The sequence below is a fragment of the Somniosus microcephalus genome, chromosome 9 (genome assembly GCF_052327205.1).
Source record: "Somniosus microcephalus isolate GS21.2 chromosome 9, FLI_Smic_1.0, whole genome shotgun sequence".
Lineage (NCBI taxonomy): Eukaryota > Metazoa > Chordata > Chondrichthyes > Squaliformes > Somniosidae > Somniosus > Somniosus microcephalus.
In genome coordinates this window covers 206,625,088-206,639,577 of record NC_140995.1, presented here as the reverse complement: position 1 = coordinate 206,639,577, position 14,490 = coordinate 206,625,088, and the positions used below count along the sequence as shown (strand labels likewise).

At 48.4% G+C, this 14,490-nt stretch overlaps 1 protein-coding gene across 5 annotated transcripts in view; it reads right to left on the bottom strand.

Moving 5' to 3' along the window:
• Positions 1–14,274, bottom strand: part of LOC147112978 (uncharacterized) — a 97,972-nt gene extending 83,698 nt beyond the window's left edge. For 2 of the 5 annotated variants that reach the window (XM_085997813.1, XM_085997815.1), the window contains exon 1: positions 14,076–14,249. In XM_085997813.1, coding sequence (XP_085853939.1) covers positions 14,076–14,222 — 147 coding nt within the window. In that variant the 5' untranslated portion in view covers positions 14,223–14,249. Of the gene's footprint in view, positions 1–14,075 lie in introns of all 5 variants that reach the window. The other 3 variants (XR_015079607.1, XR_015079608.1, XM_085997814.1) reach the window with 3 other exon arrangements.
• Positions 14,275–14,490: the final 216 nt, after the last annotated feature.

Sequence of the window (14,490 nt, the reverse complement as noted above, 5' to 3'; positions counted from 1 at the left end):
CATGATTATCTACTGCGGTAACCACAAGCCCACAACAAAGTACACCTGCCCCAGCAAAAACATCCCTTTGCGCAGATGACGTATGCACCAGATGAACAAATTAAAGTGGCTTTAAACCCAAAATGCTATGGGGGAAAAATTGAGTCGCACCCCCTTTCAGGTGCTAACTTCGCCGGGGCATTACTTTTAGCGCCCCGAAAAGATTAGCGCCCCCGTGGCCGAAATTCACCAGTAGTGCGCCAAGAGGGAAGCAGGGCGCTAGTTGAAGCGCCCCTCCTCCCTCTTGGGGCGCTGCGAGGGAATATCGCGGCGCTGCTTGACGCGGTTTTGCAGGCCTTCCTCCCCTTCTTAAAGGGGAGGGGCCTTACGCAGCGCGACCCGGGACCCAGCTGGGCCACCAGGATTGGAGTGCCGGCAAAAGAGCCCGGCACTCAAGAGAAGTGCCGGGCTCATGGAGCGCAGCCAGCACTCCGCGGGGGAGGGGCGGGGGTGCTCAGGAGGCCAGAGAGGGCAACGGAGGCAATGACGTCATCGCCGGCGGCGCAGCGGCGCACTAACAGTTACTGTTGCCGCAAACCTCCCGCTGAATTTCGCAGGAGGCGTTGGCGGTGCCGCGCCCAGGCGCTAGTTGCTTTGCACCCCATTAGCTCCCTCTTAGGGCGCTAACGTGAGGCGCAAAGCAACCGAATTTCTCCCCCTATGTGTTGTAAGATTCGAAAATTTTTCATTATATAATCACACAAGACAACAGGATTAATAATACAGCTTTATTGACCAAAAGAAGCTTGTACAGATAAAACCTTTGATAAAAGGGCATACAAAATGGCCACCGGACCTCGTGATCAGTTTCTTGAACCATTTGATTTCTGTTACTGCAAGCCAGACAGGCTTGTGGATTGAGAGCAGTAAGCCCGCGAAAGCCAGTATCGGGAAACCGAAACTCAGGGAAATGGGCATACATATTCAATTGGATTCTAAGTACAAGACAGTTTCAGGCAACAGGATGGGGCCCATCAAGATATGGGCGGACAATGAATGAACATTTAAACCCATTTAATGTACAAAGGAAAAACCGTTTAACAGCCATCAAGGGAAATCTCCAGACCGATCAATATGCGAACCGAGTTACGGTGACAAAGTAAAAAACATTATCGGCCAGGAAGGCCAGTTAAGCTATCACCGGCTCCGTTACAAGACAAAGCGCCCCTGCAGAGATTTCTGCCCGCCAAAAATATTACAAAGACTGGAATATGATCTGGCGGGAGATAAGGCTGGCCCAAAAGGGTATAACTATGGATTTCGAAAAGTCCATCAGCGCCTCTTCTACCTCGGTAGCTTCGGAATTCGATCAGGACGTTTCTGTAAAGTCTGTGTGTTGTATAGCGAATTAATCCACAGACTACAAGAGTAAACTTTAACAGGACTTTACTATTCGAAGGTCAGGGCGAATCTGCCCAATCACTCATTACACAGCACTTATATACCGGTGTGGTCACCACCGGTATTACAGTATACAGCAGCCAAAATAAAGTAGTGCAAAACCTAAAATAGTTCTCTTAAAGGTGGACAGTTACATACAATAGTTCTCTTAAAGGTAGAACGGTTACATACACAACAATCCTCCCCTTTTAGCTTACAACATACTTATTCCCCATTAAACATAACATATATCCAACTTCATGTAAAACAGTTCACAGATGTAGTCTCTGCGGAAAACAGTTCACAGATTCAGTCTCTGCGGGAAAACAGTTCACAGATTCAGTCTCTGCGGAAACAGTTCACAGATTCAGTCTCTGTGGAGGCGTCTCCTGTGCTTCCTGACTCGGTCCGGATAACGCCTCGGTGTTGTAACAGTTCCCTGTGGTGTAGTCGGTTCACGTTGCTGGAGTGACTCATCCAATAGTCCTTCAATGGACTTAACAGCTTGAACTTCCGTCACTTCTGAACCAGCATTGCTGACTTCTAACAGCTTGAGTACCTTGGAAAGTTTTTCTACTTCCGAACTGATTTGGCTCCGTTCGGAGGGACAACGTGTGTGATCTGGCAGGTGATAATGGTTCAGATGGTCATCTTCTGCTTCGACTTTTCCTTTTCTGCTTCTTGGAGACTCTCTGGGCTCCACTGTCAGCTGCCAGCTGCATGCACATTTCCTCCTTCTCTTCCTCCTTTTTCCGTAGTAGCGCCACCATCTCCCGGTGTTCCTTAGACTTTTTGTGATTCTTCATGGTTTCTGCACTTTGGGAGTTTTCATCACAAGCTGGGCAGAACAGGTCATGGTAATATTCGGTGTCGTCCAACAGGTCATGGTAATATTCGGTGTCGTCCTGAGCTAGGCCAGCGAGAGGGTCTTCTATTTCCTCCATACCCAGCTGGACGTTAGCCAGCTTTTGTTCCAAATCCAGACATTTTTCCTGAAGAGACTTCTTCATGTGTTCAGCTTCATCCAGCTTTTTCTGGGCTTTCTGCAAGTCTTTTACTAATGACCTCATTTGTGATTTCAATACTTCAACTTCATTCGGAGATTGATTGATCGGACTATTCAATCCCTCTACTGGAGCAGCTGTTTCAGCCTTCTGTTGTTCTACATTGACGTGAGTCAGCGTACTTTTGGCATCCACGGGCTGCTCTGCTGCAGTCTTCTCAGTCTGTGTTGTCACCTCAGCTATTTCAATAACTTTTGAGAGCTCCGAAACTCTTTCCTTTGAAGATTGAAGCTCGTGTTCAAGTTTGTCCCATTTCAGAGTCTTGTCCCTCAGCATATGAAGGAGTTGACTGACCGTTAACCCTTCTGACATCAGACGTTTCCCAGTATCGTCATCCTGTGTTTTTGACGGATAGGCTACAGGGCTGTTGGTAACCTTGCACTGGGGTCCCTTTGCTGCTTCTAATTCTCCATCATCTGCAGCCTCCACCATTCGAATTTCAACAAATGAATCGTTCGGTGGTGCTGCACCCAACTTCAGTAGGAGCTCGGAATTCATGGCAACCAAATCAGCCTTTTCTGCCTGCAACCTGCTAACAAGCGCCTTCAGTTGCTGAACATCTTGCTCCACCAGATTAGGGCACGCCCCTTCAGAACCCGAATCAGCTTTGATTCGTTTGGCCTCCTCACGCAGACGGTTTGTGTGCTCCTGCTTCATTTTCTCCATCAGCTGCTTCTGTTGTCTTTCCAGATTCTCCCACTCTGTATCAAAGAACTTTTTCGTTGCATTCATCTCTTGCTCAAGACGGCGAATCATTTGTTCTAATTGTTGTTGTAGTTTGAATTGGAGTTGAGTTCGAGCCCGGTGTCCCTCAGAAGTGTGCATGTCTGTAGGCTGGACAGACTCAGAATTCTCTGTCAAACTATGTTGTTGTTGCTCAGTGGAATTCTGTTCTGAAACTTTGTTCTCCTCTAAAGCATAAGCATTTATGCACTCCTTCGTTTTTCCAACATTAGTCTGCAAGTCCATTTTAGCCTTGTCTTTTGCACATGGGTTGGTCTTACCATCATCAGTTCCAGAGTCTGGGCTGATTATCTTCACCGAGTTCTCACTCTTTATGGTTTTTAGGAAGTGCCAGTCCATATTTATTTTCCTGATCCACTCCCGTCCCAGAAGTGGTGGACCCCCCTCAGGCAGTACATATAAGTCCATTCCTTGGTGTTCTTTGCCCTTGTCTCTCACCTTGACTTTTATCTTTCCGATGGGGTATACTCTTCGCCCCGTGTATGTCTGCAATACAATCTTGGTATCTCTCAAGGGAATATGTGAGAATAGCCTCTTGTAGTCCTTTCGGTTTATGACTGTTAGGGCTGATCCTGTGTCCAATTCCATTTTCACTTGGACTCCGGCTATTTTGAGTGTGACCCAGATAATTTGTAGGTCAACTTCCTTACTCGCATTGTGAATTCTCAGACTATCCAGTTCTTGGCTGTTGGAGTCTGAATCCGAATTCTGTTCATCTGAACTCTTCTCAGTCACCTTGTGTACAATGCTGTGCTTTTCCTGCGGTGACTTTTTTTTGTTGCTGGTCTTCTTTCCTGACCGGCATACTTTAGCTATGTGACCAATCTTGCCACATTTTCTACATTCCTGGTTTTTAAACCAGCATTGGTTCTGGCCGTGTGTTGTCTTCCCACAACGATAACATTTCGTTGTACCCGAAGTCATTTGATCCACGCTGAGTACCGCTGCCTTCAGCTGCATTTCCGCCGTGCCTCTCGCTGCGGCTTCGTGCGATGCTGCAATAAGGACAGCCTTATCAAGTGTAAGATCGTTCTCTTCAAGCAGTTGCTTTTGTGTTCCTTCCTTCGACAACCCACACACGAACTTGTCTCTCAATGCCTCTGTCAGATTTTCCCCAAACTGACAGTATTTCGCTAGTCTACGTAGTTCAACCAAATATTCCGCGTTGCTTTCCTCTTTCCGTTGCGTTCTCGCATAAAATTTGAATCGTTCCGCCAACATCAGTGGTGTGGGGTTCAAATGATCCTTTAGGACAGCAACAATATTAGCGAACGTCTGATCCGCCGGTTTAGCCGGTGATAGAAGATGCTTCAATAGCCCGTATGTCTTCGCCCCCATTGAGTTTAGTAAGGTTATAGCTTTATCATCATCTTCTATTTTATTGGCCTCACAATATATCTCGATGCGTTCTACATACGTGGCCCAATCTTCTACCTCGGAATCGAAATCGTTGATGTTACCACGCTTAGGCATCTTCACAATCTTTCTAAGAAACAACAACGAAGTTTTCCTTTAACTTTTTTTTTTCTAAAATGGCGGTTTCCCGCGCTGATCTTCTTCCCCGCCCACTTTCAAGATGGCGGTTTCGCGCTTGTCTTCTTCCCCGCCTAACTGGCGGCTTCCCGCGTTTCTTCCTCTGGTGGGAGGGGTAAGCTTTGCCCTCGGGCGATGACTGCTGGTTTACGGGGTTTGCAGCCTGCGCGCCGGCTTCAGTTTATTCTGAAGCGCGCGCGAGAACAGCCGATCGCGTTCCCTTTTTCGGCAGGGGCAACCGGCGCTGGGGACAACCAGTTGGCGTCGGACAGCTCCAGCTCCCGGTCCTTCACGGCAGCCGCTGTAAGCCGCTGGCTGGAACCTCGCTCGGCCCCGCTCCCCCCTCGCTCGGGCTCTGTCTCTCCCGCTCGCCGGCACGGTCTCGCTCGCTCTCTCTCTCGGGCTCCGTCTCTCCCGCTCGCTCGGCTCTCCCAGACCTCCCGCAGTCCGGTCCTTTCCTCCCCTGGCTGCGGCCGAGTCCCTCGCGGTTTATTTATTTATTTATTGCCTCCGCGCCTTATGATCCCGGTCACAGCGCCTCGCGGCCTCGGTAGGTGCCCGGCCTTTTACCCGCTGCGTTCCCGCTTGTAGTCCAGTCTCTCACACCGGCTGCGTTCCCTGCACCGCGGCTGCCGTGCCCTACGCTGCCCCAGTCTCAGCGCCTCTGACCCCGACTTCTGTCCGGCTCCTTTCCCCTGGCCGTGGTCGAGTTCACCGCCCTTATCCTCCGTTTCTTTTTTATTTTTCCCCCTACTCACAGTCAACGTGGCTGACTTGCTTCTCGTGGCTGATCGGCTCACTCACTACCGTGACAGAAGGGACGATCACTGCCTGTTGCTGATGGAAGGCCTCGTGTCAGAATTCTTCCTTCTTCCTTGCTCTGCAGACTCGAGTCTTCTCTCAGCAGAACGACGAGGGCGGATGCCTCTTCTCGACGCTTGTTAACTGCTTCGGATGTATCGCTGCCGCAGGGTAAGATCGAACTCGTCGCCACTGTAAAGTCTGTGTGTTGTATAGCGAATTAATCCACAGACTACAAGAGTAAATTTTAACAGGACTTTACGATTCGAAGGTCAGGGCGAATCTGTCCAATCACTCATTACACAGCACTTATATACCGGTGTGGTCACCACCGGTATTACAGTATACAGCAGCCAAAATAAAGTAGTGCAACACCTAAAATAGTTCTCTTAAAGGTGGACGGTTACATACACAACAGTTTCTTCTTTTAAAGACGCTTCGGACGGACATTTCGGAAAAGGACAACGTGGTCGGTGTTCAGCCAGACAAGGCTCGGCCACGGCGGGAAGACGACGAGGGTGGCCCGGGTACCGTTGTCGGGAGATCATCGATGACCCAGGCCGAAGAAGAAGACACCCTCAGGAAAACCGACGATCCAGGCCGGAGGAAAAGGACATTCCGAGCCTAGCACTCCCGTGCCTCAACATCCCATTCTCGGGGTTTTTCCTCACTGGACTCTCCCATGTGCATCCAGTTATTCAACTTCAGAGACTGCTCCATGAATCCAAATCCACAACAGATTTAACTGATCCATCCTTGACGAGCGCTCATCAAGGCTGTGTCCGCTGCCTCATCGCCGGAGAGAGAGAGAGAAAAACAAGCTGCGCCAGAAGTTTCCAAATCCACGTGACGACGGAAAGCTGTGCCGAAAGGCTGCGAACCCCCTCTTTTGCGAATCTGAAAGTGGTGAGCATGATCCCGAGTTCCTCAAGTCGAAACTTAGTTTAGGTATAAGGGGAGGGAGAGGGTAAGGGTAATCGTAATGTGTACCCCCTTTTTCGATGTGCCGTGTGTTTCCCATTTCCATGGAATCAAGTTTATAGATATGTGCATGCTTGTAGTCGCTTTGATTTGTGCTTATGATATGTATTTTGTAATGCTGCAAACTGTTTAATAATAAAAGCATCCATTCCGTGCTATTCAACCTGGCCTATTTAGTCTTTCTCTGCACTACAGTTCCCTGCACCTAAGTCCAAGGTCTAGAACCGTAGGGAAGAGTGGGTCGAACCACTCAAGTGTAATTATTGCACGAAGCCTGGTAGGAGACCAGAACGAGCAAGAGAAACCCCCTACAGTGTCATACTCTTTCTTTCTCCAGATCAAAAGAAATGCCCCTGAACCTCGTACCTGCTCCTATAGTGCTTTCACTTCCTGTCAAATAAGGCTATAATTGAAAATGTTAAACTTGTTGATTTTTAACATTTATTTCTTCACCTTTCAGCTAGTTTCTTTTGAAAAAACTAAATGTTTCAAATATTCACCAGCTTTAACATATGGAGCTATATCAACTATATAAATATATACAAGAAAGAATTGGACATTGTTATTAGGTCAGGAAGCATGTGATAAGAGTCATAGAGTTTTACAGCACAGAAAGAGGCCCTTCGGCCCATCGTGTCTGCGCCGCCCATCCATCCCTGTCCAGTCTAATCCCATTTTCCAGCATTTGGTCCATAGCCTTGTATGCAATGGCATTTCAAGTGCTCATCCAAATGCTTCTTGAATGTTGTGAGGGTTCCTGCCTCCACCACCCTTTCAGGCATTGAGTTCCACATTCCAACCACCCTCTGGGTGAAAAAGTTCCTCCTCAAATCCCCTCTAAATCTCCTGCCCCTTACCCTGAATCTATGCCCCCTTGTTATTGACCCCCCCACTAAGGGGAAAAGTTCCTCTTTATCTACCCTATCTATGCCCCTTATTATTTTGTACACCTCAATCAGGTCCCCCCTCAGCCTTCTCTGCTCCAAGGAAAACAACTCCAGCCTGTCCAGCCTCTCTTCATAGCTGAGGCGCTCCATCCCAGGTAACATCCTGGTGAATCTTCTCTGCACCCTCTCCAAAGCAATCACATCCTTCCTATAGTGAGGCGACCAGAACTGCACACAGTACTCCAGCTGTGGCCTCACCAGCGTTTTGTACAGCTCCATCATAACCTCCCTGCTCTTATATTCTATGCCTCGGCTAATGAAGGCAAGTATCCCATATGCCTTTTTAACCACCTTATCTACCTGCTCCGCTGCCTTCAGGGATCTATGTACATGTACACCAAGGTCCCTCTGACCCTCTGTACTTCCTAGGGTCCTACCACTCATTGTGTATTCCCTTGCCTTATTTGTCCGTCCAAAATGCATCACCTCGCACTTTTCAGGGTTAAATTCCATTTGCCACTTTTCCGCCCATCTGACCAACCCGTTTATATCGTCCTGTAGCCGGAGGCTTTCCTCCTCGCAATTTACCACCCCACCAATTTTCGTGTCATCTGCGAACTTACTGATCATACCTTTTACATTCTCATCCAAATCATTTATGTAGATCACAAACAATAAGGGACCCAGCACCGATCCCTGAGGTACCCCACTGGACACAGGCTTCCAGTCACAAAAGCAACCTTCGACCATCACCCTCTGCCTCCTGCCACTCAGCCAGTTTAGGATCCAACGCGCCAAGGCACCCTGGATCCCATGAGCTCTTACCTTCTTGACCAGTCTCCTATGCGGGACTTTGTCAAACGCTTTACTGAAGTCCATGTAAACCACATCCACAGCATTTCCCTCATCCACCCCACTAGTCACCCCCTCGAAAAATTCGATCAGATTTGTTAGACATGATTTACCCTTGACAAAGCCATGCTGACTATCCCCGATTAATCCTTGCCTCTCCAAGTGGAGATTAATTTTGTCCCTCAGAATTTTTTCCGATAATTTCCCCACCACAGATGTTAGACTCACTGGCCTGTAATTCCCTGGTTTATCCCTGCTACCCTTCTTGAATAATGGTACTACGTTAGCTGTTCTCCAGTCCTCTGGTACATCCCCTGTGGCCAGAGAGGTTCTGAAAATTAGTGTCAGAGCCCCTGCAATCTCCTCCCTTGCCTCCCACAGCAGCCTGGGATACATCTCGTCCGGGCCTGGGGATTTATCCACTTTTTGGCCCGCTAAAACCGCTAGCACCTCCTCCCTCTCGATGCTAATGTGTTCAAGTATGTCACAGTCCCCTTGCCCGATTTCTATGTCTGCATCGTCTTTCTCCATAGTGAACACAGATGCAAAAAATTCATTTAAAACCCCGCCTACATCCTCTGGCTCTACACACAGATTGCCACTTTGGTCCCTAATGGGCCCTACCCTTTCCCTGGTTATCCTCTTGCCCTTAATATACTTATAAAACATCTTAGGATTTTCCTTTATTTTGCTCACCAGTGTTATTTCATGGCCCCTCCTCGCCCTCCTAATTTCTTTTTTAAGTATGCCCCTGCACTTTTTATACTCCTCTAGGGCTTCTTCTGTCTTTAGTCTTTTGTAACTGCCAAAAGCCCCCCTTTTATTTCTAATGCATTTTTGTATATCCCTTGTCATCCAAGGTTCCCTTTGCTTGTTGGTCCCACCCTTGACCTTTACAGGAACATGTTGGCGTTGTACTCTCTCTATTTCCCTTCTGAAAGTCTCCCACTGTTTTGATGTGGATTTTCCTATAAGCAGCTGCTCCCAGTCCACTTTGGCCAGATCCTGCCTTATCATATTAAAATCGGCCTTCCCCCAATTTAGAACCCTTATTTCCGGGCCGTCTTTGTCTTTTTCCATGACCACCTTAAAACTCACCGAATTATGGTCACTGTCGCCAAAATGCTCTCCTAATGACACTTCCACCACTTGCCCAGCTACATTCCCTAGAATTAGGTCCAGTACCGCCCCCTCTCTTGTAGGACTTTCTACATGTTGGCTCAAAAAGCTCTCCTGGATGCACTTTAAGAATTCTGCACCCTCTAAGCCTTTCACACTCTGACTATCCCAATTAGTATTGGGGAAGTTGAAATCCCCCACTATTATTACCCCATTATTTTCGCACTTCTCTGAGATTTGCCTACATATCTGTTCCTCTATCTCCCCCTGACTGTTTGGGGGCCTATAGTACACTCCCAGCAAAGTGCTTGCCCCCTTTTTGTTTTTAAGTTCTACCCATATGGCCTCATTAGAGGAACCCGCTAATATATCATCCCTCCTTACAGCAGTAATTGACTCCTTAATTAATATTGCAACACCCCCTCCCCTTTTACACCCCCCTCTGTCTCGCCTGAAGATTCTATACCCCGGAATATTGAGCTGCCAGTCCTGACCCTCCCTCAACCATGTCTCCGTGATAGCAACAATATCGTACTCCCATGTGTTCAACAACAACTTCAGTTCATCCACCTTATTTGCAAGACTCCTTGCATTAAAATAAATGCCTTCCAGCCCTGCCATATTCTCTTTTGCCTTCACATATTTGCTCTGCCTTCCCAGCTGACTTGTTTTTCCCTCTGTATTTGGCCGTAAATCACCCCCTACTATAGCTCCACTCTGTACCCCAACCCCCTGCCAAGTTAGTTTAAACCCTCCCCAGCAGTGCTAGCAAACCTCCCCGCAAGGATATTGGTTCCCCCCTGGTTCAGGTGTAAACCGTCCGACTTGTACAAGTCCCACCTTTCCCAGAAGCAGACCCAGTGATCCAGGAAACTAAAGCCCTCCCCCCTGCACCATCCCTTTAGCCACGCATTCATCTGTTCTATCTTCCTATTCCTATACTTACTAGCACGTGGCACCGGGAGTAATCCAGAGATTACAACCTTTGAGGTCCTGCTCCTTAATCCTTCACCTAGCTCCCTAAATTCTTGCTGCAGGACCTCATCCCTCTTTTTACCTATGTCGTTGGTACCAATGTGGACCACGACCACTGGCTGTTCTCCCTCCCCCTCCAGAATGCCCTGCAGCCGCTCAGTGACATCCTTGACCCTGGCACCAGGGAGGCAACAAACCATCCTGGATTCACGTCTACGGCCACAGAAACGCCTATCTGTTCCCCTTACTATAGAATCCCCTACCACTATTGCTCTCCCACTCTTTTTCCCCCCTTCCTGGGCAGCAGGAGCACCCCCAGTGCCAGGAAGTTGGCCGCTGCTGCCTTCCCCTGGTGAGTCATCCCCCTCAACAGTATCCAAAGCGGTATACTTGTTTGAAAGGGGGATGTCCGCAGGGGTTCCCTGCACTACCTGCCTGCCTTTGTTGCTCCGCCTGATGGTCACCCCCTGTGCTGCCCTACCCTGAGGCGTGCACAACTCGCTAAACGTGTTATCCACGAGCCTTTCAGCATCGCGCACGCTCCAAAATTCATCCACCCGCAGCTCGAGCGCCGCAATGCGGTCTACAAGTAGCTGCAGCTGGATGCATTTCCCGCACACATGGTCGTCAGGGACACTGGCAGCATCCCTGACTTCCCACATAGAGCAGGAGGAGCAGAGCACGGGTCTGAACTCTCCTGCCATGACTTACCCCTTTAATTACTTAAAAAAATTTATTCAATACCCCAGTTACAGGTATGCTCTAGGGCGCTTTATTTACCAACTATCCCCACTACACCACAGAAATTTAACACCACAGAATTTAAGCTTGTATTGAAAAAAGAGAAATACTCACCAACCAATCACCTACCTGCTCCCTGGTGACGTCACACACTGATTACTTTTTACCTCTCTCCCCGCTGCTGAGTTGGTGGGCCTCGCCTCTCTCCGGTTTTTATACCGGTCTCACCACGCTGCTCCCGATTGGTCTCGGGCCTCGCTGGTCGCCGGGTTTTCTCCCGAGCTCCTCCTCGCTGCTCCCGCTGGTCCCGACTGGTCTCGGGCCTCGCCTCTCTCCGGTTTTTATACCGGTCTCACCACGCTGCTCCCGACTGGTCTCGGGCCTCGCTGGTCGCCGGGTTTTCTCCCGAGCTCCTCCTCGCTGCTCCCGCTGGTCCCGACAACAACTATAACTTGTATTTATATAGCGCCTTTAACGTAGTAAAACATCCCGAGGTGCTGCACAGGAGTATTTTAAGACAAAAAATTTGACACCGATCCACATAAGGATAAATTAGGGCAGATGGCCAAAAGCTTGGTCAAAGAGGTAGGTTTTAAGGAGCGTCTTAAAGGAGGAAAGAGAGGTAGCGAGGTGGAGAGGTTTAGGCAGGGAATTCCAGAGCTTTGGGCCTAGGCAACAGAAGACACGGCTGCCAATGGTTGAGCGATTATATTCAGGGATGCTCAAGAAGGCAGAATTAGAGGAGCGCAGATATCTCAGGGGGGGTTGTGGGGCTGAAGGAGATTACAGAGATAGGAAGGGGCGAGGCCATGGAGGGATTTGAAAACAAGGATGAGAATTTTGAAATCGAGGCGTTGCTTAACTGGGAACCAATGTAGGTCAGCGAGCACAAGGGTGATGGGTGAACGGGACTTGGTGCGAGTTAGGACACAGGCAGCCGAGTTTTGGATGACCTCAAGTTTACGTAGGGTGGAATGTGGGAGGCCAGCCAGGAGTGTGTTGGAATAGTCAAGTCTAGAGGTAACAAAGGCATGGATGAGTGTTTCAGCAGCGCATGAGCTGAGGCAAGGGCGCGGAGACAGGCAATGTTATGTAGGTGGAAGTAGGCGGTCTTTGTTATGCTGCGGATATGTGGTCGGAAGCTCATTTCAGGGTCAAATATGACACCAAGGTTGTGAACAGTGTGGTTCAGCCTCAAACAGATGTTAGGGAGAGGGATGGAGTCAGTGGCTAGGGAATGGAGTTTGTGGCAGGGACCGAAAACAATGGCTTCAGTCTTCCCAACATTTAATTGGAGAAAATGTTTGCTCATCCAGAACTGTATGTCGGACAAGCAGTCTGACAATTTAGACAGCGTGGAGGACCCGAGAGAAGAGGTAGCGAGGTAGAGCTGGGTGTTGTCAGCGTACATGTGGAAACTGACGCTGTGTTTTTGGATGATGTCGCCAAGGGGCAACATGTAGATGAGAAATAGGAGGGGGGCCAAGGATAGATCCTTGGGGGACACCAGAGATAACGATGCGGGAGCGGGAAGAGAAGCCGTTGCAGGTGATTCTCTGGTTACGATTAGATAGATAAGAATGAAACCAGGTGAGTGCAATCTCACCCAGCTGGATGACGGTGGAGAGGCGTTGGAGAAGGATGGAGTGGTCAACCGTGTCAAAGGCTGCAGACAAGCCAAGAAGGGCGAGGAGGGATAGTTTACCTTTGTAGCAGTCATAAAGGATGTAATTTGTGCCTTTGATGAGAGTCGTTTCGGTACTGTGGCAAGGGCGGAAACCTAATTGGAGGAATTCAAACATGGAATTGCGGGAAAGATGGGCACGGATTTGGGAGGCGACAACACGTTCAAGGACTTTGGAGAGGAAAGAGAGGTTGGAGATGGGGCGGTAGTTTGCAAGGATGGCGGGATCAAGGCTTGGTTTTTTGAGGAGAGGTGCGATGACGGCAGATTTGAGGGAGAGGGGACAGTACCTGAGGAGAGAGAACTGTTAACAATATCAGCTAACATGGGAGCCAGAAAAGGAAGTTGGGTGGTCAGCAGTTTGGTGGGAATAGGGTCAAGGGAGCAGGAGGTGGGTCTCAGACAAGATGAGTGGAGAGAGGTCATGAGGGGAGATCAGAGAGAAACTGGAGAAAGATTTGAGTTCAGGGCTAGGGCAGGGGGGAACCTTAGAGGACGTTTAGCCCAGTGGGCTAGGGGAAGGAAGGGAAGTGCCAGAGGCAGCTGAACGGATGGTCTCAATCTTAGAGACAAAGAAGTCCATGAACTCCTCACACTTGTTATCGGCAGTGAGGGTGGAAGGAGACGGGGAAAACCAGTTGTCCGCCATATCCGTTCAAGTCTGCGTCCCTTGCACTTAAGGGAGTGAAGATGAGAGCTGTACCGGGGGAACGGCCAGGGTGAGAGAGGCTAAATGTTTTAGTGGGGACTAGGGCATCAAAGATAGTGGTGAGGGTGTGGTTGAGCAGACCGGTAGCTGCAGTATGATAATGGTAACAGTTTAGAACAGCTTGAGCATTACTGCAATGATTGTATCAGTAGAGCACTTTCCAAATAAATAATCCTTCAGTCTTCACATAAAAATTCCTTTCTAAAGATCATCAAGGGGACTAAAATCGGTTGATTTGTGCCTTACCTACGTGGCGCAAATCAACTAGCGCCTGGGCGCGGCACCGCTAACGCCTCTCATGAAATTCAGCCCCAAAGGGGGCACTACCCAATTTTTACCCCCACAGCTTCTGAAACTCCTGCAGCACAACTCTTTTCTAAATGCTGCAAAGAACTATTCCATCGCTAGCTTAGATTTTCCAAATTGGTTGTATTGTTAGTAGCAAAAATTCCTGGTTTTCAACGCAAATATTCTGTAATAGTGTCCTCTTAATTATTAAGCCTAAACATAACAAACATAATGATTAACCATTTCCCCTGCCAAAAAAGTATATGTAAAAATCAAACCTTTACAGCTCCAAGAAGTTCCTGCACATTTGATGAATGAAATGACCCAAAGTCTCTTCTAGCAGAGGTCACTAGTTCAAAAAAAGAAAGGATTTGCTTATAAAAGCCAATATGGTTTACAGAGGTACAATTAGGTAATATTTGCATTTTTTCAATAGCTAATTTGTTTTATAGTTGGAAAGCGTGCTGTATTTAATTCATCCAATCAAGTAGTCAGATTTCACATGCCTACTTCCTGTAACAGACAGCCAATCCACATGCCAGTTTTATGCCTGGGCAGGAAGTTGCAAATCTACTCATTTGTTTCCAGGTACATGAAACTAATAGCGTACATTTTAAATGCAGCTCCTGCTCTGTAACTATGATAAACAATAGTGAGCTATGGTTAGTACTGAAATGGAGATCTCTGAGTGGC